The 24,796-nt window shown below is 39.0% G+C and overlaps 1 protein-coding gene across 2 annotated transcripts in view; it reads right to left on the bottom strand.

The window, feature by feature from the left end:
- Positions 1 to 19,165: 19,165 nt before the first annotated feature.
- Positions 19,166 to 24,796, bottom strand: part of LOC147614367 (splicing factor U2af large subunit B-like) — a 47,140-nt gene continuing 41,509 nt past the window's right edge. For both annotated transcript variants that reach the window (XM_086780909.1, XM_086780910.1), the window contains exons 5-18: positions 22,993 to 23,063; positions 22,285 to 22,361; positions 22,040 to 22,084; positions 21,608 to 21,667; positions 21,443 to 21,503; positions 21,245 to 21,357; positions 21,054 to 21,169; positions 20,862 to 20,960; positions 20,457 to 20,621; positions 20,311 to 20,374; positions 20,054 to 20,215; positions 19,865 to 19,946; positions 19,715 to 19,782; positions 19,166 to 19,620 (exon numbers count right to left, since the gene is read on the bottom strand). In XM_086780909.1, coding sequence (XP_086637035.1) covers positions 19,483 to 19,620; positions 19,715 to 19,782; positions 19,865 to 19,946; positions 20,054 to 20,215; positions 20,311 to 20,374; positions 20,457 to 20,621; positions 20,862 to 20,960; positions 21,054 to 21,169; positions 21,245 to 21,357; positions 21,443 to 21,503; positions 21,608 to 21,667; positions 22,040 to 22,084; positions 22,285 to 22,361; positions 22,993 to 23,063 — 1,321 coding nt within the window. In that variant the 3' untranslated portion in view covers positions 19,166 to 19,482. The remainder of the gene's footprint in view (positions 19,621 to 19,714; positions 19,783 to 19,864; positions 19,947 to 20,053; positions 20,216 to 20,310; positions 20,375 to 20,456; positions 20,622 to 20,861; positions 20,961 to 21,053; positions 21,170 to 21,244; positions 21,358 to 21,442; positions 21,504 to 21,607; positions 21,668 to 22,039; positions 22,085 to 22,284; positions 22,362 to 22,992; positions 23,064 to 24,796) is intronic.

Raw genomic sequence — 24,796 nt, forward strand, 5'->3', positions numbered from 1 at the left:
CTGGTTTACTTAATGGGTTATTTAGCTATATCATTGGGTTATCACTCATTAATGAGATAGTTATGTCCCATGTCTAAACATAATAAGGCTAGCATAAAGCCTAACAATTTACTTAGTGTGAATTGTGGATTATCATGCTATACCAGTGGGTTGTCCTCTCTCATTATTAAGATAGTTCCAATGTGGTACTTAGATCTTGGGAGATGGGTCTCAGCTCCTACTAGTTAGATCACTAGCTAGTTGCATCATGTGCATATGGTATGGGGCATGAGTATTAGACTAGGCCAAGGTTCGTTCTAGTCTCTAGATTAGGGATGGCTTCATGTTGTGTACAATTTAGAGCCTATGGTTGTGTTGCAAGTTTTCATATTCTCTTGGTCAAATGTGATCAATATATGGAATGGGGCATATACACCTGGTATGGGTAGCGCTAATTGTCACTAGCTAGTTGCATCAGGGACACCTAGTACATATGGTATGGATATGTATACTTAAGTATGTAGACTAGGAGGGTTCTCTGTGGTCTCTAGCTTGGGGATGACTTCATGCTGTGGAAAATTTGGAGCCTATGGTTAGGTGGTAAGTGTTCATATTCTCTTGGTCATTTGTGATCATGAATTTATTTAGAGCCTACGGTTGGGTGGCAAGTGTTCTTTTCTTGGTTATATGTGATCATGAATTACAAGTTATTCAAGTTTAGAGCTTACCTTAGCCTTACCGAATCAAGTGTCATTGGGTCTTGACTTTGAGCCATAATAAAACTCCTTGATGTGGGTGAGCTATCTCGTTCTTGCCATGTTCTCACTCTATTATCATGCTGAAATACTCCATAGCTATGGAGGTTAAGGAAGAGCTCATGATGCCTAAATGGATGCAAGAAGAGAACCACCTTCACGATGGTTGTCTCTCATGAAAGGCAAATAAAAAAGCATCTAATAAGCAAACCTATTCAAGCAAGAAATCACATATAGAGGCTTTGGATGATGTGTCCCCTACTATCTCTTAGTTTGGGTGGATGATTTCTACATCCTTATCTTGCATATTATCTACTAGGTCTATTATTACCTTGTAACACTTATCAAATATGTAGTGTCTAGACCTATAGAGATGGTTATGAAGCCTCTTGATCTTGATGTATCAAGACTGATTAATAAGCCTAAGGCTTTGCGAAAAGCTTCAAAATTCTCTCATGAGAGAGCCTTCGTGAGCATATCTATCATCTCTCTTGTAATGAGCCTCTTCTTGATATAACGATGCTTATAGGGATTGAGATCCTATATCTTTCTCCCCATTACTGTGTGCATGGTGTCACTAACTGTTGTTTTTGCCTAGGAGGGAATAGCCACCTTTACTATTGATGTACCCTGCTTTCTTTTCACATAGTGGCAATAAGCCAAAAATATTGGTCGTGGTCAATCAAGAACTTGCATGTTGCCACACATACTGTTGATTACACTATTGAGGAGTTATGCTAGGCTATGGAGTTTTGCTGGAAGCACTGATGCTACATGTGAAATGTACCTTCTTAGGAGAATCTCAAGATGATATTTCTACATATTGGTGTAAGTTCCATTGTGCTCTCTAGTTTTTTTATGTTGAGGTTGCCTATTTAATAAACATTTTTCCTCTCTATCTTGGCTACTTTGTGTAGGCTTGACTATGTAGGCTAGCTCACTTGTTTGGCATATTGTGAGAGCTTCTCAAGAAAACAATCTACTAGCACTACTCGTAAGGATTTCTTTAGCTATGGAGGGCAAGCTCTTCTACATGCCACTATCTCTATGACAACTTGTTAGTTTTTTAGAGAACCTTCCTCTACTCAGATTACTAACTTAGCTACTCAAAAATAGGAAGAAAAGCCTTGGTGATTTTTTACCACACCACCTTAGAGTAGATGAAGTGATGCTTACTCTCTCTCTCTCTCTCTCTCTCTCTCTCTCTCTCTCTCTCTCTCTCTCTCTCTCTCTCTCTCTCTTTGGTATAACCGGCTTAAAAGTCTCACAAAAGCTTAGCCTAAATTCCTCCTGGCAAGAAAATAGCAAAAAATAAAAACCCTAATGACACAAGTCCACTAATAATGTACAAAGGTAGGAGTGTATCAAAGATGTCCTATGAGCATACAAAGATGTCTTGTTACCACACATTTTGCTGTTTTTCTTCATAAAACCATGTGCAAAGATGAGTTCTCAACAAAGACATCTCTACTCACTAAAATCTTCCTTGTGGCCAAATGGTAGAGTCTATAACCTTTGCTTTTTTGAGCTGTATCTCATAAAAATGCATTTTATCGCATTATCATCTAGTTTATAACATTGTTGCTCAGGTAACACCACAGAAGAGCACAAGTAAGATAACCAAAAACATGGAGCCACAGAGGGCTCCTACCATTTTAAGCTTCACGAGAGGTAATTAAAGGATTACTTATCTATAAGGTCTTTGTGGGGCATCCATTTAATACATAAGTTCCACAAATAACTACCTCCAACCATAAAACATGAGGTAAATCTTTGCCTTTAACCATAGAACGTGCCATCTCCACATGAGAGATCTGTTCTTCCTCTTAGTCACATCATTTTGTTGAGGTGTGTAAGACACAATGCATTGATATTTTATGCCTCTTTCATCCATATATGCATGAACCTTCTTTGGCATATACTCCCCCCTTGATCTATACGAAGGGTTACATGCAGACACATTTTCAACCATAGAGACAAAGCGTCTACAGCATGTAAAAACATTTGACTTTGCCTTCAAAGGATACACCCAGGTGTGCATGGAGTAGTCATTAATAAAAGTCACAAAGTAGACATATCCCCCTATCGATGGTGTCGTCATAGGACCACATACATCACTATGTATAAGCTATAAATTTTGGACAGCCCTTAGTGATCCATCTTTTAAAAATGATTCCCATTACTCACAAACATATTTGACATGGACCTCAAGATTTGGCCAAGTTCTAGCAACTTTAACATTTTAAGGCCCAACAAATTGCCAAATTTAAGTGACCAAAGCAGGCACACCATAGCTCCATGTCACTTATAACATATATGCCAGTAAAAAATGAATAACAATTATATGCCAATCTCTCATACATATACAACCTATGTTAAGCCCATGGCTTAACATATATAACATATATGTTATATATGTGCCAGTAAAAAATCAATAACAATTATATGCCAATCTCTCATACATATACAACCTATGTTAAGCCCATGGCTTGGAGTGTTAGATGCCACAATGATGTCTCTAGCACTTTGGTCAAAAACTGTACACCTGTCATCATCAATAAATCTAACCACTAGGCCTACCCTAGCAATGGTAGAGTGATAGACTAATAGCAAGTTCTTTATAATGCCTTTAATAAACAAGACTTCTAAGAGAGTGATTGTCCCACAATTTTCACTAGTGAGCATAACTTTACCAATCCTCCTTTAATTAGATATGAGGAGTTGTCTACACATGTGATTGTGCATCCTTAAGGGATAGACTTGAGGGAGGAAAACCAATCATGCTTAGAAGTAATGTTCTTGCTAACACCACTATAGTAGACATGTTGATCTTTCACTAACATGCATACATCATGGATAGAAGGGTCATAACTACAGTTTGCATAATTATCATGTGCATAGTTCGCTGACTCTTTCTTTTTAGCACTTAGTTTTGATGCATCAACCACAACTATGCCTGATTTTTTCTTCTCCTTCTCCAGCCTTTTTCTGCATTCATTAATATAATGTATAGCTTTTAAAAATAGTTGCATTTGCCTTTCTTCTTAGTCTTATCACCCCCTTCATGTATCCTTGCCAGAGAACTTGGCCAATTTTGCCTTTTATAGACACCCTCAAAAAAGGCTCTTCCTTCACCTTTTGGATTGGCAGTAAATGCATGATCTCCCACATGCATACTAGTACGGTTTTACCAAGATTGCTCTTCTTACAAGAGCACTACACCCAACTCATTAAAATGTATAGGCATTGCAATTATCCTTCATCATGAGCCAAGTTGGATATAAAACCCTAATATAAATCTGGTAAAGTTGTGAGAGCAGTATACACCAATGAACTATCCCAATGGGCCTCATCACTACTCTTGAGATCTTAAATCTTTTGAGAAACTTGTCTATTTAGTCTCCCTCATTCATATACTCAAACTCTAAATGCTTGCATAAGTAGGCCACTCATATCTCATTACACACTTGGTAAGCTTGCTTGGTAGTTTTACGTGATCAAATATAAGAAATAATGCTCCTTTTCATAGAAAGTGCCACTAGTACATGTGCCAATGTATCCCTCATTCATATGCTCAGACTCTAACTGGTTGCATAAGTAGGCCACTCATACCTCATTACACACTTGGTAAGCTTGCTTGGCAGTTTTACATGAGCGAATAAAAGAAATAATGCTCCTTTTTATAGAAAGTGCCACTAGTACATGTGCTAGTGTATCCCTGCCATCCCACCTTGCTTGTTCGACTATGGGAGGTGCAAAGGTAGATGCCATAATATGAACTAGTATCACCATCCAAATCACATGTATAATCCTCTGCACAATTGAGATAGGGTGTGCCTCAATGCCAATAACAAAAGTTCAAATCCCTTTAACCAATACATGATGCATCATATAGGACCACAACGGGTAGTTGGTCATATTAAGCTTATCCTCAATGAAAAACATCCCAATTACATCACTGCCTTCCATTTCAGCTTGCAAATAACAAATCTCTAACACAAAATGCAAATGTGCCAACTACTTATAGGTACTATCGATTGCCCACTATATGAAATCGAGATGGCTTCTTGGTAGATCATGACGACGAAGAAACCTACAAAAGTGTATGCAAAATGTAAATGTAGAGTGCAGTGTAGAAATGTTACTAGCAAGAATGTAGAAATTGGTGACAATGATGACGATGCTATTTGATGGTGAGCTCAAAAGATGCTATGTCAATGACCTATATGTACACTAAATATATATTATTATAGTGTAGAAAACCAAATATTGAAAAAGACAATTCAAAATGACACTCCCTTGGGATGTCTGCTGCTGCGAAAACTTTACAGTGTGCAAAATGAGCCTCGAAATGCACCTAAAACACTCAAATTTTTTGTTAACACACATGTGTCGTTAATGTGGTTTTAACATCACACTATAGGATATCTTCTTCACCTAAGAGAATAGCCCAATTTGAGACAATCAGAAGAGCAGCTCCTCGAGGAGAAGATGACAAGCAGGTAAGGGCCAAGAGAGCCTACTCCGACGTGAATTGTTGCAGCCGATATACGAAGATAGCCACATGCACATAAATACAGCAAGTAAGGAGAGATAGCAAGAAGCATAATACTCAAAGTAGATTGATGAGAAGAAGTGAAAGTGACATGATTAGTTCACTTACACACCCTCGAGGGGGAAACCACTTAAGGAGGGAAAAAGTACCCTAGCCCATTATTAGCCCCCAAAATTAGCCTATGTCCACATATCACTACCATATAAATGGCTACAATAACCCCTTCCTATTTCAAACGCCATCCTAAGCACACCTTATTTACATGGTGGAACACAAGGGAAAGGTTGCACAAAACCCTCTATTTCACAGTTTGAAATTTCTTGCACTAAAGGGTAAGGCTGTGTGATTTCCAAACGGCACACATGTCCATGATTTGAGGGTGTACACTTACAGTGGCTAAGAACACATTATGTCATTATTCTTGTGGATCCCTTAGGTTTGAGGTAGTTCACTGGCTCTTTATCATTCCTTGTGTTGCTTATTTCTTATCTATATGGAAAGGAAGTGGAACTTGGTTTCGTTGGTGAAGAAGCTTCTATAATGGACTTTAATAGAAAGTGGGACTCTTAATTGCACTTTGTGTGTGCTTGTTGTTAGGTGTTTTGTGGAATACTTTTTATCGCTAATGGTACATTCAAAAGTGGCATATCCTGATTGTCACCTGCTTGTTGTTTGTTAGGCTTGGGCTGCTTAGTCGTGGCCAATTTGGGGAAAATCTAACTTAGGATCATCACTAAATGTTTAAAATATTGTTGCATCCAACATGGTTTGAGAACTTCCTCAGGGGAGTAAACCTTGAGGTTCTTAGTCCTACTCTCGGCTCCTTTACTAGAGCTTTGCCCAAAGCTAGGGTGGTTTAATGCCCTCTTCACAAAGTTGATGCTTATAGAGCTATTTGTTGATAAATCTAAGTCCCAAATGATTCTCGTTTCCAAGGGTTTTTTTATTCCTCCACTCACGTCTGCATTGAGTTGGCTCATTTTATCTCAATACTCCTCACTTGAGATGGATCCAAAAGATTCTTACCTTCTTAACAAGGGGAGAACCATCTTGAGTGTTGGTCGCATTTGTTGGGACTAAAGGCTAGATGGGTTTGAGGAAGTGTGGCTTAATGCACTACAATCAACTATATTATCACTTCCAATAATTAGTCCAAACCAAGGTCACATAAGAGTTTCACTATGATGCACTACAATCAACTCTTTTATCATTTTCGACAATTAGTCCAAATCAAGTTCGCATCAAAGAGTTTGACTCTAATGCACTACAATTGATTGTATTATCATTTCCAACAATTAGTCCAAATTGAGTTTGTTTTAATGTGTTGTTATTCTAGTGAAATGATCTCTTTGTTAGACTCACATATGTAGGTTCACTCCTCTAGACTCACGTCTATGGGCTCACCCCTCTAGACTCGCACATTTAGACTCACCTCAATGGGCTCATACATCTAGATGCACATCTATAGGCTCACACATCTAGATGCACATCAATGGGCTCACGCATCTGGACTCATGTTTATAGACACACACCTTTTTTTATATGAAATAGACTCACACACGTCTGGAAAGCTAGGGGTTCACATTGGGTCTTGGCTTGGAGCCACAATAATGCAACTCTCCAATGTGGGTACACTAGCTCATCCATTGTCCTCCATTGCATTGTAACACCGGAATGCTCCATGGCTGAGCTCTCTCTATGCTTAGATAGAGGCAAGAAGAGAATTACTTACATCATAGTTGTCTCTATTAAATTATGCCTCCTTGAGGAGAAAACTCAAGTGAGGAAAATAAATCATGCTAGGAAGTAATGTTTACCTAGCACCACTATCAACGTATCTGACATGTTGATCTATCACTTATATGCATACTTCATGGATAGAAGGATCATAACTCTAATGCACAATGAATGCCAAATCATCATGTGCATCATTCGTTGACTCCTTCTTTTGAGCACTTCGTGTTGATGCATCAACCACCCATAGCCATGGCTGGCTCTTTCTTTTACTCCTTCTCTAGCCTTTCTCTACATTCATTTATAATGGCCTATAGTAGTTTTATTTACCTTTCTTTTTAGGCTTATCACCCCCCTTCTGGACATCTTTTCCACAAGACTAGGCTAATTCTATCTTTGGTTTATAGCTGCCCTGAGAAAAGGATTTTCCTTTACCTCTTTTTGACCGTGGCAGCTCCTACACGCATACTAGTTTGGTTTTCTCAGATTATTCTTCTTTGCAAGAGCATTGACACCAACTCATCAATAGTAAAGTCATTAGGATTACCCTTCGTCATGGGTGGAAGTGTAGATACAAAACCCCGGTATAAATGCAGTATAACTATCAGGATAAGCCTCATCTCAATACATGCCTACTCCTTGAGATCTTTAATCCTTGTGAGAAACTCATCCATTAAATCTCCCTCATTCATATGTTCAAACTCTAATTACTTGTGCAATTAGGCCATTTATACCTCGTTTAGTAAAGCACATCCCAAGCACGCTTTACAATTTTACATGAATGAATATGAGGAATAATGCTCCTTTTCACTAAAAGTGCCACTAATGCATGTGCCTATGCATCCCTTCTAACCCATTTGGCTTGTTTTGTTGCTACGAGAGGTGTAGAGGACACGGATGCCACAATGACATCAAAACTCATATCACCATCCAAAGTACCAATACTATGCTATTGTGCTGGCAAGACAAGGCATGCCTCAATGCCAATAACAACATTCCAAATCCTTTTGGTGGGCAACCCATACATGGCACATCTTGTAGGACCACAATGGGCAATTGGTCCTTTCAAGCTTATCCTCAGCAAAAAAAGAATTTCAAATATATCATTGCCTACCATTCAACTTGCAAATAACTAATCTTTGATATAGAATATAAATATCCTAACGACTTATAGGTACTATCAATGCCCATTGAATGAAATCGATATGGTTGTTGTTGCCAATGGACCATTGAGACGAAGAAAACCTGCAAAGTGTATGAAAAATTATAGAGTTTAGAGTGTGGAAATGATACTTAGCAAGAATGTAAAAAGCAATGATATTGTCGACGATGTTGTTGAAGTTGTTAAAAGATGTCAAAGATAACAATGGCCTTACTTGCACACCAAATGCTATTGCTATGTAGAAATCAATGATAATGTTGTGACAATGCTATTGAAGTTATTGAAGATGAGTTTAAAGATGCGATGTCAAAGATGCGATGTCAAAGATGATAGCCCTGTCTTCACACCAAATGAGTTTAAAGATGCGATGTCAAAGATGATAGCCCTGTCTTCACACCAAATGTTTCTACTATATAGAAAAAATAAAATCAAACAAATGATAGTTCGAGTTGACACTTTCTTGAGATGACTGTGCAAATAACATATGAATGAGCCCCATAACATGCCTGAAACAAAATGTAGTTAACAACACACTATAGGGTATACCTTCTCCACCTAAGAGGATAGCTCGATCTAAGAAAATAAAAAGAGCAACTTAAGTAGAAAACGAGAAGAGGGTGCGAGCCAAGACAATCTACTCTTATACCAATTATTGGAGTGGAGATCAAAGTAGCAACATACACATAAATGCAGCAAGCAAGAAGAGATAGATGGAAGCATAACACTCAAAGTAGATTGATGAGAACAAGTGAAGTACAAGTGAAGTGACATGATAAGGTCACTTACACATACTTATAAGAGTGCATACATACACTCGGGGGAAAAAAACCTCCTAAAGAGGGAAAAAGTTTCCCAACAATTATTAGCCTACATCCCCACATCACTACCACATAAATGGCTACACAAACATGGCTTCCTACTTGTAGTTCCTTTTCCCATTTATGTTTTCAAGCGATGCAGGTAATTTTGAATCTGAGCTATGAATTTTTTCATCTCTCTACTTGGGTAACTATATCTATTCTTTTCTTCATAATGTCCTTGTGTCTTTTCAAGAGGCTCGTAGGAACTCATTGCTCTCTAGCATGTTAACTCCAATGATGAAGCTTCTTGGAAGCACCAGAAGAGGTTACTACTATTATGCTCTCTTTAGTGTGGTCCTTATCATTCCTTTGATCTTTCTTTAGGTTTAGAAAGCTTTAAGTATTGGAAAAACATGAGTATTCCATAGTACTCAGTCTAGAGTGGTATTATTACTATGCAACCCATTTGTTTATATCTAAATCATCCTTTCTCTCCATTGAGTGGAGTAGTCGATTGCACCAATCCATGATCTACACATGTTATTCCATAACTCCTATAGGCATAACATAAACCTTTTTGACCACAAGGTTATGATATACACCTTCAACCTTTACCATACTTATGTGGAAGCTACGAGCCCTAGCATCCATAGGTGCTAGTTTTAGTTTACCCAAATCTTCCCAAGTTTCATAGGATAACAAATTGTGGCTTTCTCTTATGTTAATTAGAGCAACACTCATGGTATGGTTTTTGGCATCAACACTTGAATCTTAACCCATGCAAGATTAATATCTAGGTCCTCAGCCTCACGGGAGACTAGTGAAGACATATTTGTTTTTGCTAGTCTTTTTTTGAATCGCATTTTAGCCTTTGTTTTTCTAGCTTTAGGTTCATCTTCCTCCTCTCTCTTTCCTCTTCTTTTTTTTCCATGGACTTGAGCAAGCATGTATTGGGTCAAAGTTCCATAGTAAATTTTCACCTTACTTCCATTGATGTAGCCATCAGTCTCTCTACTTCATCAAGGGTTTCAATCCTCATAGACCCTTGTGGAGTTATCTCGGTGATCATGAATGTTCCCATACCCAAAGTTTTAGATTTTTTTTTTATTTCTTCGCATGCTAAATAGAAGAACAAGGTTTCCTTACTTAAGCTCCTTATCCCTAATGTTCTAGGTGAACCATTATTTTTGTCTGAACTTTTCTACCATTAAATCATGCATGGCCAATAGTCTGGTGTCTTCCAATTTCTCAAGGATAAAATTAGTTGATTCTCAATTATCCTCTCAATGATTGCATGGTGATATATGCTTGATTGACATCATAGCATTAACTCCATAGGTTGGTACTATATGTTCGACAGACATCATAGCATTAACTCCATTGGTCAATCGAAATGATGTATACCTGGTTTTGTCACTTTGTAAGATGTTTGATATATGTCCAAAGTGCAGCTGTAAGCTTGTTCTCCCAATCCATTCTATTAGATTGAATGGTTTTGGTTAAGATTCTAGTTTCCACTTAAAATTTTATTAGTGCTCTATGCCTAGCCATTATCGTGTGGATAGTATGGTGAAGAATTCGTTGTACTATCATGAAGTCTTTACTGAGGCAATCAATCACTTCATTGACAAAACTTGGTCACTAACAAGTTCTAAAGGACACCCAAAACAAGTTCTAAAGGGCACCCAAATCTGGAAATAACTTGTTCATATAAGAATTTGGGAGTAGGATGAGCGTCAACTTTCCTAGTAGCATGGTCTCTAATAACTTAATAAAGTAGTGTGTGGCCAGTATGATGTAGCGGGCTTGGGTTTTATGTGTGGAAAGTCTAATGAGTCCTATGAAATCTATTCTCATTTCTCATCAAAAAGTTTCATACTACTACAAGAGTCAGGGGCATCATGTTCCTTTGCTATGGTACAACAAATCTTTGACACTCATCATAACCCTTAACAAATTGTTTTACATCACCAAATAATGTTAATCTTGCTTGGGCCTTTCACACCATTACTTTCCTAGAAAAATATCCTCCTTCAATTCCAAAGTGTGCATCTTCCAAAACATGCATGTCTTCATCCTCTCCGGACACACCTCTACAAAACATTATCTTTACCCCCAACTTATACAGTTGTCCTCCTATCAATTGGTAAGAGGTAGCTAACTTGATGAGCCATTGTGTGCATGAAGCGTTCTCCAAGAAAATTGGGATGAGGAATTAGAGAAAGCCTTTATCCATGGCAAGGCACAGGAGAAACAACCCCAACCTCAAGAGAAGATTAAGTTACAACATTCTAGATCGAAAAGGCACAAGAGAAATAGAGCCTTAGAAAAAGCTAAGGAACGAAAAGCCAAGAGGATCTTGGCCAAAATAGAGACAAAGAGGATAATGGAATAGACTTAGGACTAGTCCTTGAACACTATAAATTACACTAGATATCCAAATAGTTATTCATCACAAAGTACAACACTCTAAGGAAGGTCAAGAAGGTGTTCCATATGATAGACCTGTAGAGTTCAAGGAAGGAGACTGAGCGGAGCCTCAAGAGGAGCCCAAACTAGTGTTATACTAAGTAAGGATCTAATCCTAGAACAGAAAAAGGAGCTAGTGGATCCGTTTTGAAAAAGTTTCAAGATTCCATTGCTTGTAAATATACATACATGAATGGAATAATACCATGATCCCTATCATTGAAGGATCAAGACTAACGAGGCAAGGACCTTACTAAATCCCAAGTATTCAACCATTGCACAAGAGGAGATTGACAAACTCATTACTATAAGATTCATTTACGAAATTGAGCACACCGAGACTAGGCGGTACCATCAACATTGTGCCAAAGAAGAATGGAAATTTAGAAGAGTGTGGATTTGAAAAAAGTCAATGTGACCACATGCAAGGATCATTACCCCTTGCCATATACTAAATATATTATAGAGAGGTGCCGGTGATAAAGCCTACAACTTCTTAGAGAGTTGTTAGTGTGAGGAAGCCTATAACTCCTTAGATGGTTTCTCAAGCTACAATCAAGTGTCCATCATATTTGAAGACCAGCATAATACCACCTTCACCACCATGGGAGGCACACTCGCATATTGGGTTATGCTCTTTTGGACTAACTAATGCCCCCACAACATTTTAGCAAGCTTTTGTGCACAATAGTCAAGGACTATTAGCAAAAGTGGCTAGAAGTGTTTATCAATGATTTGTGTGCTCATTCCAAGTGGTAGGAATACCTTTCTTACTCAAGGAAGATATTTCTAAGGTGTCAATTGTATTGAATATCCCTAAATCCATTAAAATGCCAATTTTGTGTGAACATGGGATTATATTGTGACACGTCGTGTCTAAAAATTGTATTTATACGGATGAGAGAAAATTTTTAGACACATCGTGTCTAAAAATGGTATTTCTACATATGAGAAAAAATTTAGAATTACATCCCCCACCAACTTCACCAACTTCTAGGGAGTATAATGATCCATGGGACACATCGAATACTATTGAAGGTTCATCATATTCTAAACAGAAATTGCAAGGCCATTATATAGACTATTATTGGTCTTTGAATATGGACTGGAGAATGCGGGCATATGATGAATTGAAGAGGCCTTGGCAAGTGCACCCATCTTGAGATCCCCAAATTGGGACTTAATATTTCATGTGCATAGTGATGCTTTGAACTTTACCATTAGATGAGCTTCGATGTATCCTAGGCACTCTGTCGATTTACTTTGTAGCATGTTGTTATGCATGGCATGGTAACGCTTTCGCCTTAATCATCTTTGGATGTATTTCCCTTTTGGTGATGCTTCTTTGTCTAAACTTGCTACACTTTCACAACTTTGATTCTGAATTGTCAGCGATTTCAACCCTTATCATAAAGATATAGGTTGAAGGACCATTAAGTACACATCAAGGTACATCGACATAACCATTAAGTACACATCAAGGTACATCAAGGTACATCGACATAACCTCATCCCTAGTGTTCCCAATGGCACCTCTAGTGGCACCTTCTCTCTTGCTATCCGATGTGCAACTACCCTCACCACCTACTCTCCCGACACCAACACAGCAACACCCCTTATGCAAAGCTTGACTTCCCTATGTAGCTCGACGAATTCCACATCTCGTCACCACCACTGAAATTGGGGCCTTTCATATGCTAGGTGAAAATTGACTAAATTATAATTTTTTCATTCATCAAAATTTAGGGCATTTATAAAAATTTAGGGATTCTATAGAGAGATTGAAAAATTAAAGCTTCTGTAAATTGCAAACTTGGGGTTTTCTCAAATATGGAGAATTTCATTAAAGTGAAGATCCATCACCCACAAATATTTGGGGCTTTCTCGGAATTCATCCTCTTGTACCATCATATTGGAGCCCTCTATAGCTTCTAATCCATGCAATTATAGGTACTCTGGCTTCGCCCGTGAGCCTAAAAGCAATGGCTCAATGTTAACTATTTGGCAATAGCACAAATATTTGGGGCTTTCTCAGGATTCAACCTCTTGCATCATCATATTGGAGCCCTCTACAACTTCTAATTTATGCAATTATAAGTACTTTGTCTTCGTCCGTGAGCCTAAAACAATGGCTTAATGTCAACCACTTGGCAACGGCATTTAAAAAAATATCTTCATTGACATTGCACCACCATGGGGAATTTTTGAAACTTTCAAAATCATATTCTAGTCAAGGGTTCTTTGCCCAAAATATCCCCCAAAGTTGGAATATTTTGTAATCATGGGTTCTCTACCCGAGGTCTTGCAAAATCTAAATATTTAGATGTTTTTTTGGTAAAGCCTTGTTTTATAAAAGGCTTGGTTCCATTTTTATTTCTCTCTTAGAGACAGGGGTGGTTGTCTATTGATTGATTGATTTAGGCATTATGTATGCTTAAGCTATTATATCAAGCATGACATGAGAGGTTCAGGGTCGACATCATTGTGTTCTTTTATATCACATGACAGCAAAGAGCCCAAATCATGATCATACTAAAGTCTCTCTTAGAATTTGATGCATCTCCAAGGAGAGATGAAGGTAATGGATTAAAGCCTATAGAAAATGGGATGGTGGCATGAAGGAGCTAAAGGAGCTCTAATAGAAATGGCTACCCTAGGGTAAAAACACGCAAGACAGTAGGAGTCTAGATGTTAGAGGGAAGAGATAGCCAATTACTATGGGATGAAATGGAGTAAATAGCTAGACTCACAAAGGGTAAGTAGTATGGGATGAAAGGGAGTAAATAGCTAGTCTCACAGAGGGTAAGTAGTAAGGGATAAAAGCACCATAGAGCCAGCTAGATTGGAGGTTAACGCATCGGAGCTTGATAGCCTGGTGAAACCAAAGATGAGCTTCTGCAAAATCTCATCATGGATCTGAATGAAGGTTTGAAGAGCATCAACTTCTCTGCAAAAATATACATCTCTTAATGGCCTCAAGTATCTCATGAGCTCGTTCGGTCCTAGTACCTTGCCTTCAGAAGGAATAAGGCATGACATTGATGGGAACCGGAAGGCCTTCCTTAACCCTAGAAATAATGATGAAAAGAGAGTTTGAGGAAGGTGACAGAGAGAGAAACCAAGTGATGGGGGCATTTTTTATGGATGTAATGCTTATAACCATGGCTACTCATTCAAGTTTGATGGATCTTGTGGATGGATTCCTCAAGCTCCTTCTAAAGACCCTGAAGGGGGGGGAAAAACTCGTGTAGTCTCAAGCTTTTCCCAACTCTGAGTTCAAATAGGGCAACAAAAAAGGTCGCATCTAGGCAAGGATACTTTCTTATGAGCTAGGTCACCCTTTAAAATGACGAGTTTAGTAAAAATAAAACCCTTTTTTACAATTTACCTTATTTTTTAGATGGTCACCGAAAATAAGTAGTTATATTTTATATCCAAAATAAGTAACTGTATTCTACAGTCAAAATGACCAAAAATGAGCATGACATCTATCAAAAAGCAACCTTGCATCTAGGATAGAGGAGCCAAGAAAGAGGCTCCCACTACCCCCAGGTAAGAGCCACTTGTATAGTAATTTTCCACCCCTTTTATTCCAAATCTAAAGGTGAGTTGTCCTATTTGTATTCTCTATTTTTTGCACCTTTTCATGTATAGCAAGTGTAAATTTTATGGCTAGGCTTGCCCTTATATTGTCCCTTGAAGGATAGCCAATGAAGCAGAAGGAAAATTGCATGTTGAATTGGATTTCATTGGAGGGTTTTTCTTAAAATTTCTTGGGTGCCATTATACTAGTGCCTTTACCCTTAATAGTGCTGAAATTTAAGCCTTCCAGAGGGCATCAAAGCCCTTCAAACCTTCTAGAGAAGGCCTCTTTATAATTTGGTCACTATTTTGAAATTTTTCCTAAATTTTAAACATGAACATATATAATTTGGTGTTGTCTTCTTGTGAAATGTCCTTGAGATGGGAAGCTTTTTTCAATGTTGACATGTTTGAAGTGGAATTTTAGCAAATTGCAAGTTGCCACCTCATCAGCAACCCTTTTCACTGCTCTCAACTGAACCTAGCTTTAGCCACTCTCTCTCTCTCTCTCTCTCTCTCTCTCTCTCTCTCTCTCTTTCTTTTATATACTGGTGATAGTTGTGAAGCTTTAATTCCCAGCTTTGAAAAACTCATTAGAAATCTCATTTTTGCCCATCTCGATCAATCACGTGTTTACACATGGATTGACTTCCTACCTAAATAAAAATATTTATACAACAAAGATCTCTTTCATAATGATCTTCATTATTCAATAACATACTATCCTCTCTCTCTCTCTCTCTCTCTCTCTCTCTCTCACACACACACACACACACACACATGTACACACCGCACATACACTAATGAAAACGCACACTATCTCCTCCCACACAAACTGTCTCCTACATAGAAATTCTCAGCCTCTCTCTCTCTCTCTCTCTCTCTCTCACACACACACACACACACACACACACACACTTAAATAGATTTACACACATATATATCATTTTAATTAATTAAATTTTAGATTAAATTTTAATGATAGAGATGAGTTGTGAGGTGTGCTCACTCTCAAATAAATGCATCTTACATTTAATCTCTCTCTCTCTCTCTCTCTCTCTCTCTCTCTCTCACACACACACACACATGCACATGCACATACACACTATTTATATATGCATGCTTACATACCTATAGATACACATACATACATAATATATATAAGTGTGTGTATCTATAAGTATGTAAGCATGTATACAAAGATTTCATTGAAAGATGTGAGATGAGATCTTCTTAGATTCAAATTCAAAATTGCATTGGAAGATGTGAGATTTGGCTACTCCTCACGCTTGCAGGAGGAGTGGTTATTTTGAAATAGTCCCACCTCCTTTGCCCACGTGGAGGAAGGTGGGGTTGTGGTTAATCCTGTATAGATATACAAACTAAATGATGCAAGACCGATCCTAGTGCCAAATCCTTCAAAGCTCTATGGGATATTAATTTTATGATCTTCATGTAATACAAAGGAACCTTCAAGATAAGGGCTGTAGTGTAGGGAGGAGGAGGGAAAGGATTCATTACTACCTATACCCCACTTCAAAAAGCTTCATTTCCCTCTCCACAAAATTGAGCACTAGGTGGCACTTAAGTTCGGAAAGAAGACAATGGAAATTCAGATTCTACAAAATTTGGAGCAAGGTCATCCCACCTAAGATATCCTATGTATTGTGGCTAATTCTTCACCAAGCACTATGGACAACTGAGAAAGCACGCAGGATAAGAATTGGAGACAAGGTGTGTGTCCCAAATACAAAAGCTCCCAAAACCACCCCACATGTTTATCGCATGCCCTTGTAACTTGCAAGCTCTCAAGCTCTCAAACTCCTGGACACTCAAGTTGCCCCTACTCACCCTCACGAACTAAACTGGAAATAGCTGCTATTAGGAGAAACCAATAACATGTCTGAAGTATGGAATGTTGTTAGGGATGCACATCTATGGACAATTCGAGTCAACATGAACATGTGGATCTTTCAAAATGTAAAAGGTGATGTGTTTCTTGGTTTGAAACAATTTGTAACTATGCAGATGAGGAATGCTGTGAAGGAATCCAAGAACAAACTCATGAAGGAGATTGCTGAACTTCAAGCTATTCAAGTGCAGAGGATCCTCATCATCATGACCAATAATGTAATTGAAGCAAAAAAGTATATATAGCTTTTTTTTTAAAGAGTACACGGCCTTGAGAACAAGGGACAACCACTACATGTTGGACCTTGTTGAAATGCAAGCAACAATGTAACTGCTTGTATGGGGCAACCTAGGTTCCTATTTGCATAAGTTAAGCTTCCTTGTAAAAAAAACTCTCTTGTAAAGCAACTTTCTTAATATATTTCTAGCTTTTTCATTTTTTTTTGTAAAATAAATGTGACCATTTAAAAATACAAATTTTGACTTTTCATCAAATCCAAAGCGTAGGATTAATAGCAATCTCGACCACAGGACGACGATTGCTCGAAGCCAATCCATCCTCGTCTAACTATGCATATTTGGGTAGGTCTTGAAAGAATGTAGAAAGCCCAAGGCCATGCTAGAGCCATGAGGCGGAGTAATCGGCCATCAAGACCATGGGCAACTAAAGATATGCAACACGAGGTGGTCACTATGTTCATCGTCTTTGGACATGAGTCCTCTCTTAGGGAGCTATTTAGTAGCTCATAATCTTTAAACTACTTTAATGCCATGCTTTAGCATCTTATTTTAATGAGGCCTTGCCCATCTTGTACCTCCTTGTCCTTCGTTTTGGGACACTTGTGCCCATTTCCCTCCTTGTCGAGAGCCACATCCAAAGAAAATCATCGTCTTTGCTTGTACTAGTTCATGCTTGTTTCTATCCCATCTACAATTCCACACCCTCGTAAGCCCATTGCTTGCCACTCATCCTTGATAGCCCTCCACGCATCTTGCACCCATTGCTAGCCGATTTATCTTTGTCGAACATTCCCAAGATCCAACAAGCTCACGAAAAGTATAGATAAACTCCTTTTACATTAATAACAAGAAGCAAGATGATGAATTTTAACCACATAGGACATGTGTTTCTTGACTTAGAACTACAGAAAAAGCGCACAACCAAGAAGGAAGTATCTACATTAAAGAAAAACGATTCTCTAATTATCTCCAACCTATTAATATTGCTTTTCTTTGGATATCGCTCAAAGAAGCTATAGAGAAGACCAAATAAAACACCAATTTAACAAATTGTGAAATTTTTAAAAATGACATTATTGGTACAAAAGCGGTATTATTCTACAATGTTACATGGGTTATCTAAGGGAGGCTCGATTCTCAAAATAAAAAGATCTCGCAATCATAGATAACATTTTAGAAATGAATAATGAACGGTTATAAGGTGAACACAACAATTATTTAATGTCTATTTTGGACGTCAAAGAAAAGCCTCTTAGAATAGAAGCAAGATCTTAAAAGAGTGTCTAGTGTCATTAAAAAAGTTTCCCAATGAAGAATACCACTGCACGGAGTGAAAAATGAATACGTAGCTTCTTGCAATCCTACCATTGAGCACGCGTGTCAATTAGGGGACTAACGTTTTGCTAACTCCTTGGTATTTGATCACTAGGGATGTTGTGCCTTGTCTTCTCACCAAGATCTACATAAAATGTTAAATCTAATGATGTCATCCATGACCATAAATTGAGCTCTACTACCTTCTAGTTGGTAAAACAATGCACAGATGTTACAACGGCAAGTCTACTGGACATAGACAAACGAAATGTGAAACCAAAACTAGGCTTAGTTGCAAGAAGCCCACATACATGCATTACTTCTGTCTCATTCAAAAGGGCTGCAACACCATGCAAATAAGCTTGGCGAGACCTTATGATCTTTCACACTAGTAAAAGTTACTTCCTTTGCATTTAATGAAGGGCATATGAGCACACATACTTGCATCTAATGAAGGGCTGCATATGAGCACACATATACTTGGGAGACTTAAGATCTATCTCAGGGTAAAAGAGACTCCATGGCTAGCCTCCTCTTCCTCTACGGGATTAACAGCTCAGGATCCATCCATAGGACAGTAAACTCAGGGTAAAAGAGACTACCATGGCTAGCCTCCTCTTCCTCTACACGATTAACAGCTCAAAATGACTAGAGGGATGGCATCTCATGGATTCTATGGATGCATTGCCACTTTCCAATACACAAAACTAGCAGCAGCCAACCACATCATGTGAGAAATACTACAAAGATAACACAGATTTAGCTTCACTCTCTGTCTCCGTCTTCTTGTTAAAGGGACTGTTTTATTTGGCCTTCCCCACACCTTCCCCACACACATTGACATACTAACAGCCTTGGAAGTTGCTTCTTAAACAACCACCATGCATTGAGAGCAAGCCCCAGATCCAAAGACGCTGTGTATGATTTGCTCAGAGGCAGAAAGCCGTGGTACAAATTAGAAGTGAATAATAAACAAATTGCCTATCCATCATATTCTCCTCTAGAGAACTTGGCTTCTGGATAATAAACAGCAGTTACGGTGTTGCCACCAAATTTCCTTCCATTTAAAACAGCATGTGCCTTGGCAGCCTCTTGCACATCATTATACTCCAGGAAAACCTGCCATATGTTAGAAGCATTTTTAACCCTTAACCCTTCACATGAACAAAAGAAATCTTACCTTGTAAAGCGACCCCACAACATGACTGCTTACCTTCCCGAGTCCAGGAACGTTCTCTTCGCTAGCTTTGGGCCTTGGAATCACAAGGCTAACAAGAGTGCCTGACAACATTGCTCCCAATCAGGAAATACTTTTTTTTTAAGACTAATGGGATTTTGAAAACTTGGAAAATAATAAACTCACCATATTTGGCACACTCATCTTTCATATCATCATAGATCTCCTCGAACACTTCGTCATCCCTGAGCTCCTCTGGTGTGACCACCTGCAAGACAATACCAGCATCAACGCATCCACACATCAAGGCTCTCATCAGATTTCAATTCACACTTTTTTTTTGAAGCCACCCAGGAAAACCAAAGAGGCACCTACCTGAGACAAACAAACCACCTTGGTTGGCAACTCTACAGCTCCAACTGCTCCTGTTGCCAAGCCAGGCATCATTCCCGGCATCAATCCAGACAGGCCTGACACCATACCAGAAAAACCACCAAGACCCAGTGATGCACCACCATTGACTTGAAGAGCTAATTTCTGGAATCAAAAAAAAAAAATCATCAAGAAAGATCCCAAGGTAGTACAGAACATTAAATTACTAAAAATATAATAAATGAAACTTGAAGGTTTACCTGCATGCTTATCTGTTGCTGAGCCTGCATGAAAACGTTTGCCTGATCTGGTTTGGGCTGGCCACTGTTCTAACAGATCAGCCTCAGTTAACACATCAAACTCAATTCAAAGCGTACTAAAAATAGCAGTCAGCAAGCTAGTTTACCTTGCTGTAGCCCGACGAACTGTTAAAGTCTTATCACCCATTTTCAGTCCATTGAGAGCTGCACAGGCCACATCAGTTACAACAGAATCCTGATAAACACAAAAACCATAGCCTTTTGAATTCCCCGTCTCTTGATCTTTCACAAGGTCAAACCCACGAAGCGGCCTGCCATGACGAATTGACAACCTATAGGTTAAATACTGCTGATTTTAAAAAAAAATCTGTATTGTTTTCCTTCCCCTTCATTTGAGGGAGTTCCAATGCTGACAATGACAGCCTCTAAATCAGACATGACACAAAGAATCATGCACTACTCTGAAGCAAGGCCACGAACTCTCACCTATCTCAAATGTGGATGTGGTGGGCTTTGATAGACATAAAACAGAGGGACAGCAGGAAGCATACCCAAATGATTCTAGAAGCTCCTTAATCTGCACTTCTGTAAGGTAGTATGGAAGTCCTCCAACAAAAACTCGATCAGGTCCATCGGCGCCTCCAAGAGCACTGCCAAAGATAAAGAAAGACTGGGAGAAATATAAAAATGAATATAGAATTGAAGTTGCAGAAGCTTCAAGCAAATCATGAAGCTATATTCACCCTGGAGTAAGTCCGACAGCAGCAAGATTGAGATGAGGGCTTGGTTGGCTTGGTCCAAGAGTTGCAGCTACCGAAGGGTTGTAATCAGTTGGCCGCCTGACTCTAACTGCAACACCCTGTCACATAACACATGCACATTAATATCATCACTCAAGTAAAAAATACCATGGTCTAACCATGTGCAGCATTACTTCAAAGATGATGCCATCTAGAGCCATGGCATTGCTGGCTTCTTCAACCGTCCTCATCTCCACAAAGGCAAACTTCTTTTCATGATTGATGTAAACATTAACCACGGCATCACCTGGACAAAAAGGGTGTATATTAGCACCAAATTAAGAAAAGGGCACATATGCACACGCTATTATCTGCCGCTTCCGAATAACAACCTGGTCCTGCCGTGTTGCCACCTATCGCTGCCATAACTTGGCTGAAAAAGGTTGCTATTGTCTGAATGCAGTAAAAAAAAGGGGTTAGAAGTACTTGAGGCCCCATTACCCAAAACAGTGTATTTGCTACAATTTAAACAGCAATGGAGAAAAAAAAAAAAAAACCTGTTCATTTGCAAGCGGTGGTAAGCCTCCGACATAGACTCTCCGTGCATGCCTTGTTGCCTGTTGCCAAAAAAGCAAAATAAATATTTATTTATTTTTTTCAACTCGCCTTTGGCCCATAGTTACCAAATTTCACCGTCCATAGACAGCCACCCATAGGCGCTTATTTATCCGCCCATAGGCAATGCCGCTGAGGAAGAACACCAAGGGGGGTTTTGAACCCAAGACCTCTTGGTCCTAGGCAAACACCTTCACCACTTGAGCTATCACCTCATTGGGCATGCTAAATAAATATAATAAAAAATAAATTTTCAATTCTATACTCAGTTTGGGCATGCTATTTTTTTTCACTTGATATTTTAAAGAAGATTGGATATGGCTCATCGGTTTCAAAGAATGACCAAAACCTATGTCCAAAACAAGAGGAGGAACCTGTTGTGTCATGGATTGCATAGTCACAGCAGGGATTCCTCCAAACTGCAAAGCCACCCCCAAAATAAAACCATCAATAGATAAAATCACAAGGTTTTGAAACTCCTCAAAACTGGTACCATTATTTGCAACATTTTTTTAAACTAATTTCAATGAAAAGATTATATAAATCCCCAAGTTAAAAAAACTTATTTTCCCTTAAAAGAGACTTCTATTTCCAAAAGCGCACACAATCTTTCAAATACCTGAGCCGCCCCAGCAAAAGGAAACATTCCCGGAAAGACTCCAGGAACTGCCGCCTGTGGTAGCCCGCCTAGTTGTCCTGCATTCAAAAAGCTCAACATGTCAGCTTCTATTTCGTAACCCCTAAAGCTAGCTTTCTATATGCTAATCACAAAGAGGATGAGAAAGCCTTCTACAAGGAGCTCATAATGCACATCTCAGAGATCCTCTCTGATGGAATGGAAAGTTAAACAGTTCCTACTTCTACTCTTCTTAGTGTAACAAACCTCTTGATTTGTTGATAATCATAAGTAAAAGAAAGTGCAGGAAGAAGACCAAGAAGGAAGAAGTTGCAGAACTTTATTGATTAAGAATAAACTGACATTTGCCTGCTTCTAATCCTCGCTGGGCATATGAATCATGGTAGGAACCACCGGGGGTGTAGTGGCAGAACAAGGGCCAGATGGCTCGTCATGCCTTCCGCACTTACAAAACAAGCAACAACCACAACAAGACCACAAACAACCAGACAACCACAAGCAAGCCAACAAATGATCTTCCTCAGTGCCCATTCTGAACCTCAAAAAAAAAAACAATCAACAATACTGTTTTTCCATTATATTGATATTGAACTACTTAACACCGGCTTTGATTAGCTAAAAAGTTCAAACTTCCAAACATGAAAAAACTTCCAGGTCAATGTAAAGCATGCTTCTTCAATAGCCCAATACCTGGCAATGCTGCACCCGGGATTGGTGCAGCTGGAGGAGCCATATCGAAACCAGTCGGCTTTTTTGAGGATCTGAAAATTCGCAGAATGAGAAGTCAAAAAAATATATATATACTAACACCTCTCTCTCTCTCTCTCTCTCTCTCTCAAGCCTGGAGTGTGTGTTTCCAAGCCCACTTCTAGAAGCCTCGCACCACAAGTGTTGGTTGTTTTGACACTTTGGTACGCCCTGCAGCAATGTATGGTGCCCCTTTTTGGGAAATGATTGGCGGAGCACAGAGAGATTGCACGTGATGATACTCTCACATATGATCTGGAGTAAGCCATTAGTGCCAATAAAGATCATCTTAGTTTTTAAAATAAGTTTTTTATTCATTAAATTTTTTTAGCTATAATTATGGCCTGTTAATATAGTTTTTAAGCCTAGGAACCACAGATTTTATGTATAAAAGTTAAACTTGTGCATAAAACTCAAGAGTGAACAATTTGAAGCCTATGGCTATCATAATTCATTAAATCATAATGATAATACATTCACATGGGCCCAGGCTCCCATGGGTCTGCCATTCAACATTAACTTTAATATTGATTTACCAATGACCATTCAACATTAACCATTCATGTGCCAAAAAAACACATCCCAAAAAAATTTTAAAAATATTTTTACAAACAATATTTTTTACAAATATTTTTTAAAAAACGCATCCCAAAATTGGGACGTTTTGGAATGTACACGTTTTTTATTTTTTCAAAAAAACGCGTTTTTTGCAACTATGTCGGGGACGCTTGGGCACCTTGTGGACATGTATGTGTACACCTCTTTGGGACTGACAAGTGCTCTACATGTGTTTTGGAGGTGGTGAGTGTCCTCAAAAACCCAATTTACAGCTTTATGATTTCACATACTAATAATTATGGGTGCAGGTCCACACTCACTTATAAGTGACCAAGCAACTTATAAGTTATTTACACTAGGCAAGACCAATTTAATACACATGGCGGCCAATAGATGGGCACTAGACAAGATTTGGACCAACTACTTGTAGGCGCCGCCTTTTGAACCAGAAAAGCACACAATTAAGCTATTTTCAGTGGGGAGACTATTAGTGGAGGGAACTCCAGTTTTGTGAGGGCGCATGTTTTCTGTGTGCATCTGGGAGGCTGATTGTCATGTGCACAGAGTGTATCTACCGTGTGCAACACGCACACAAGACTAGCTTCGAGGCTTGGAGTAGCTTGGAGCTAGGCAGGCTGATTTGCGAGTTGGGCTGGGATGGACTAACGGACGGGCGCTCAAGTGTAGACACCCAATGACCGGCCAAGAGCCTATAAAAGGGTGGCCAAGGTCAGTCAATTGGTCAGAGTCTCGCAAGTCCTTGCAAGAGCTTTGTGGTCAGGAGCCTAGATCTAGTGCAGACGTACACCTGCTTCATGCGACCGAGGCCAACAGTAGTCTCGAGGCCCGCGAGGGTAGCTTCGTGTCGGTATGAGACGTCACGAGGTAGAGACTGGTCGATGCGTCTGGCTAGTTAGCTCAGCTCATGGCTCGGTGGGGACAGCAAGGTCTTATGGGTTTTGCCCACGGCTGTCATGGTTGGGTGGTGAGTCAGGCCTACACCCCCTTAACAATTTATGGCTTTGTTTTCTAGGCTTTGGGTCATATTTCAGGATTGCTCTACAAGGAGACCCTTGGGGATTTGACAATAGTATCAAAGCATGCGTCGGAGCGGGAGTAAGTTGGTAGGTAGAGAAGAAAGAGGTCAAAGAAGGAGGTATGAGTTCGAGATGATTGTTGTGTTTACTGT

This window comes from Cibotium barometz, chromosome 42 (assembly GCF_041138505.1).
Source record: "Cibotium barometz isolate CiBa-2024 chromosome 42, ASM4113850v1, whole genome shotgun sequence".
Classification (NCBI taxonomy): Eukaryota; Viridiplantae; Streptophyta; class Polypodiopsida; order Cyatheales; family Cibotiaceae; genus Cibotium; species Cibotium barometz.